Source organism: Eucyclogobius newberryi, unplaced genomic scaffold (genome assembly GCF_026437365.1).
Source record: "Eucyclogobius newberryi isolate DKJ021-1_F unplaced genomic scaffold, fEucNew1.0.hap1 SCAF_14, whole genome shotgun sequence".
NCBI lineage: Eukaryota > Metazoa > Chordata > Actinopteri > Gobiiformes > Gobiidae > Eucyclogobius > Eucyclogobius newberryi.
Window position 1 is genome coordinate 3457680 of NW_027315768.1, and position 5246 is coordinate 3462925.

Sequence of the window (5246 nt, forward strand, 5' to 3'; positions counted from 1 at the left end):
ATACAGTTAGTGTTAATCATTGAAAACGGATTATTGTCAACTTCATCTATCTTCCATTTCAGAATTGGGATAATTCTGCTGACATTTAAAGGTTTTAAAAGTTTAAATTAGCTGTAAATCAAGAAAGTAGATTGTAAAGTAGGTCTGAGAGTGCAGGGCCGGGCCGGGGGACAGTGCACAGTGACAGATGGCGCACACTCTCAGCATATGGCTCTGGGAGGAGGAGGAGGGGGAGGTTAAAGGGGGCGGGCCCTGCGGACGTAGGGAGAGGGGGTGGGGCATGGCTCTGTGTACATGTGTATAAAACGCACCCACGCACACACGCATCCTTATCCTCAGGTCCAACTCTGTCAGGATTTTCTTATTCTTTTACAAACTACGACCAGTGGACATGAACGGACCCTGAAGCCAGCACGCCACAGTCAGGTATGCACCCCACCGCACCCAACGCACCCCACCGCACCCAACGCACCCCAATGCACCCAACGCACCCCACCGCACCCAACGCACCCAACGCACCCCAATGCACCCAATGCACCCACCGCACCCAACGCACCCCACTGCACCCAACGCACCCCAATGCACCCACCGCACCCAATGCACCCACCGCACCCAACGCACCCCACTGCACCCAACGCACCCCAATGCACCCACCGCACCCAACGCACCCCACCGCACCCAACGCACCCCAATGCACCCACCGCACCCAACGCACCCCACCGCACCCAACGCACCCCACCGCACCCAACGCACCCCAATGCACCCAACGCACCCCAATGCACCCAACGCACCCACCGCACCCAACGCACCATGGAAACATCACTTTTTTTCAAAGATTATTTTTATTTTATTTTTTTATTGAAAGTGAGACACTCCAGGTGAATAGGATAAAAATATTTAAATCTTCTGTAGTTATAATTGTTATTGTAAATCAGACATTTTGTTATTGTAAATCAGACATTTTATGTGCAAAAATGGCTCATAGAATAGTCAGGAGACACTTCTGGCGCACTGTTGGAGGCCGGGTTTGACTCCATCGAGAGGCTCCATTTCATGTTCCATTATTGCTTTCACATGTAATCATAATCACCACAGTTAATCAATAATACAATTAGATATTAACACATTTTGTGCATTTTGACGAATCAGTTTATTAATAATAATAGATGATAGTGATATACAAGTTTAAGCTTTTGTGAAATCATTTCTTTTCTTTTGTTTGAGGGATAATAATGTATTTATTTTTAGAAAAGAATACAAATGTCATTTGCACTGATACAAATACAGTAAAAGCAACAAAAAGCCAAGAATAACTTGAAAGCAAAACGCTATGATTGAAAATGAAAGAAAAGCTTCAGGCCTCTTTTTAAATAAGTAAGAATAAAAAGACATAATGAAGAGTCAAGAAAAAAAAACATTATAGACTTAGTTATTTAGCTACATTAAAAGAAATGCTATAGAATAATATATCCTATAATTTAGTTGTAGGTGAATTCAAACCTCTTGGTGAACATTTAAAAAGAGCCATTCTGTGTAGTTTCAGCACCACAAGCCTTGGACAGCGACACACACTCATAATGCACTTTCAAACAGACAGTAAACCTCTTCAACTTGAGTTATATTGTTTTACAATATTCTTCCCTACACTAAGTCTGAATCATTCTTCACAAAGTATTTATCCATTCTCTTTGTTCATGCTTTATTAAGGGTGTAGTTATTATAAAGTTAATATTTGTATTTGCTGGTTGTTCTTTTATAAACGCAGACCTTGTCATGTCAAGTGTGAACAAACCACATTTAAAACAAATTAATATAATGTTTTTGCATGTAGTTAATACTTTATAATAACCACTTGTTAATTAACTTAATAACTTAACCCTTAATAAAGAATGAACAGAGGCTTTATTCATAATGTAAATGTTTTAATGAAAATTATTCAGGTTTGATAACTACTAAACTATTTCTTAATTATGACTGAGGGCTTTTTCATGCTTTATTATGGCTTTTTAGCTGTAGTTATTACATGTTACACTGTATAAGAGGGAATGCTTTGAATAGACAAACATTCAGATGAAACAAAAGCTGTGTCGATGCAGAGAGAAGATGACGCGCTCACTGCAGGACGAGTGTGAGGACGTGTGCAGTCCAGACCAGGACCAGGACCTGGATCAGGACCACATGGACGAAACCCGAGAAGAGGAGGAGGAGGAGGGAGAGGAGGGAGAGGAGGAAGATCCTGAGGAGGAGGGGGAGGAGGACGGAGAGGAGGGGGAGGAGCGCCCCAAACGAAGAGGGCCCAAAAAGAAGAAGATGACCAAGGCTCGTATACAAAGGTATGTGTCACTCATACCTTTACTCCCTTTGCAGTATTACTATGGTAAAAGTAGCTTGGTAAAGGAGACCTATAGGATAAACTCAACTTTATGAGCTTCAAACCATGTTATAATCATGTTACCTCATCATTCATTTTCAATACTTATATCCATTGATTCACTTTTTTCTGTTTTCATGCTGTATCAATGTTGCGTTTAATAATGAACAAAAGGAAAAAAGAAAAACAAAAGATCTATGTATGACATAGTCTAATAGCTGAAACATGCTGCGGTTCACCCCCTGTTCTGTAGAATTATTACCCAAATCAAACTCCTATTGTTGTCTTTGGAAGTAATATCTGTTGTCCGCTGAAGGCATTTATAGATCAGGATTAGTGTAAAAAATGGAAGGGGTATTTTTTTGTTTCTCATGACCGGGCTCTGTTGTTGGACCGATGCTGACATACTTTGGCCTTATACAGTATGTAAACTGTACTGTATAAGGTAAACAGTCTTACATTATTCAATCACTCGCCACACTCTCTGAAAGTAAGCCACAGCCGCCTGGGACTAACTGAGAGACCTGTGGCTGCTGGTCAGCACTTAGACGCTCTCTGGCCACCACCAAGTCACCAGAGAGGTCAGGAGGGTGAAGTGGACCTGTGTGGAACTGATCTGAACATTGGAGGATCTCTGGAGCGGTTCTAGATGGCCACTTCTGTGCTTGTGTTGTGCTATCGTGTGGGGACCTCAAGGATCCATCTTTGGGCCTCTTCTTTTTGTGTGACAAAGCCTATTATGCCACTCTTTTTTTGGACTACAATGATGAAATAACATTTGGATATCCTTCCAATGGGCTATTTAAAGCCATGCTTATTCCAACATGTCTAGTTTATTCTGTGAACATTGTTTAATCTGCTTTTCAATGTCATTGTCCCCCATCGGGGCAATTGCTGTTGTGCTGTTTTGGCCATTATGAAAATAAATATAATTTAAACTTTGTGGAAAATATTGTATAGAGAGTCTATTTGGTGATACTAATTCCCGCTAGCATGGCCGTCCCACTCAATAGATTTTTCTTCACAGGTTTAAGGTTCGGAGGATGAAGGCTAATGCGCGGGAGAGAAACCGCATGCATGGGCTGAACGACGCCCTGGAGAGCCTGAGGAAGGTGGTGCCCTGTTACTCCAAGACCCAGAAACTGTCCAAGATCGAGACCCTGCGCCTGGCCAAGAACTACATCTGGGCCCTGAGCGAGATCCTTCGCTCGGGAAAGGCCCCAGACCTCATGAGCTTCGTCCAGGCATTGTGCAAAGGTACAAGAAGACACCTCCCAATCAATTCTATGTAAATTATCCGTACAACTGGACTTGAAAATAAAATGATAGAATTCAAATTTTACATTATTGTCTAAATAAATCAGTGTAAAAATGTCCACTATTCTGCCTTTGTCCCCTGTTTTGGCTGACTTGCCTGTGTGAAATAGTTACATTAAAAGGACCATAACCTCCTCTTGTTTCACCAGCCTAATCCCGAATCCCTTAATAATCCCTTAATTAAGTGTTTACTAAACCTGAATCATTATTAATAAGCTATTTGTTCATTGTGAGTTAAGTATTGGCTCATCCTTTATTTAGGTAATTTCAATAGTACTGAATTAACATAAAAAGATAGAAAATATTTGTTTACTCAAATTTGGAATAACAGCACAAAGCAACTTATTTATTTTGCATCTATGTGATCAAAATTATGTCTGTTATATGGTAGGGAAAACGTTCACGTTCACACAATGTTTGAAAATAATCTGTTGACACCACTAACCTGTCCATTGTCCACAGGTCTGTCCCAGCCCACCACCAACCTGGTGGCCGGGTGTCTACAGCTCAACCCTAGGACCTTCCTCCCAGAGCAGAGTGGGGAGCTGTCCCACCTGGCCCCAGGGCCTGCGTACACCGGGGCCTACTCCTACCAGAGCCCCGGCCTGACCCCCGGCCTGCCCAGCCCCCCCTATGGCACCATGGAGCCCCCCCACATCTTCCACCAGGTCAGCCGAGCTAAACGTCTCAACTTCTAAACTGGCTTGAATCAAGATTGAACTGAATTGATAAACAAGGACATGGCTGCGGAGGGAGCGGCACCAACGCAAAAGAGTGAATGGATTAATGTCGTGATGATATGCCAGAGAAGGTCCAGTGAAAGTAGACGTGAGGCCGGTGTACAGTCTCATCTGCGCACAACCAGGCCCGTATTATGGCAGTGATAACTGAGCTTAAGAGTGTGATTTATAAAGTTATGTCTGGGGTGACACAGGGAGAAGTGGGTGCTCCACTGTACAGTGCACACACACATTTGAGAGAAACTAGCTGACCGTGGCGTGGGGATAGAGAGAAAAGTAAGAGCAGATCCAGTTTAGGTGTCTTAAGAGATGCAATTGGATTCGATGGGGTATTCAATGTACGCACAGTGAATACTAGCGTCCCCTGCAGGTGCCACAGTGTCATGTCACTCTGGACCCACCAACAGTGTCATACCATCCTAATATTTTGCTCATTTGCATTAACACCCGTCTGTCTATGTCCTGCAGGTCAAAGGTCAACCATACGGCCCCTTGGAACCCTTCTTGGACCCTGGCTTTGACGGGCCTCTCAGCCCCCCCCTGAGCGTCAACGGCAACTTCCCTGCCTCCTTCAAACACGAGCCCGGAGACTACCCCTACGGAGGGCACTACGGCACGGTGGGCGGGCCTTTGTATGGGCCGGGGGGCGGGGCCAACACAGAGGGTATCATGCCCTTTGATGGACACCAGCACGAGCGAATCATGAATGTCCAGATGAGCACCATTTTCCACGACTCGTGAGGGCGTGGCCTGGACCGAGCATGCTCAGTGAGACATCTGCAGACAATAGAAGCAGAAATATTCAAAATGATGAAAAA

At 43.9% G+C, this 5246-nt stretch overlaps 1 protein-coding gene across 1 annotated transcript; it reads left to right on the forward strand.

Annotated features, from left to right (window-relative positions):
• Nucleotides 1–323: 323 nt before the first annotated feature.
• On the forward strand, nucleotides 324–5246 carry neurod1 (neuronal differentiation 1). Its single transcript, XM_072444178.1, has 5 exons — nucleotides 324–426; nucleotides 2097–2333; nucleotides 3399–3628; nucleotides 4151–4356; nucleotides 4897–5246. The coding sequence occupies exons 2-5, from the start codon at nucleotides 2104–2106 to the stop codon at nucleotides 5167–5169; spliced, it is 939 nt and encodes a 312-aa protein (XP_072300279.1). The 5' UTR covers nucleotides 324–426; nucleotides 2097–2103; the 3' UTR covers nucleotides 5170–5246.

Coding starts and splice junctions, on each gene's coding strand:
- neurod1 (XM_072444178.1), top strand. CDS start 2,104: ATGACGCGCTCACTGCAGGACGAGTGTGAGGACGTGTGCAGTCCAGAC. Junction 2,334..3,398: donor ACCAAGGCTCGTATACAAAG/GTATGTGTCACT, acceptor TTTTCTTCACAG/GTTTAAGGTTCGGAGGATGA. Junction 4,357..4,896: donor CCCCCCACATCTTCCACCAG/GTCAGCCGAGCT, acceptor TATGTCCTGCAG/GTCAAAGGTCAACCATACGG.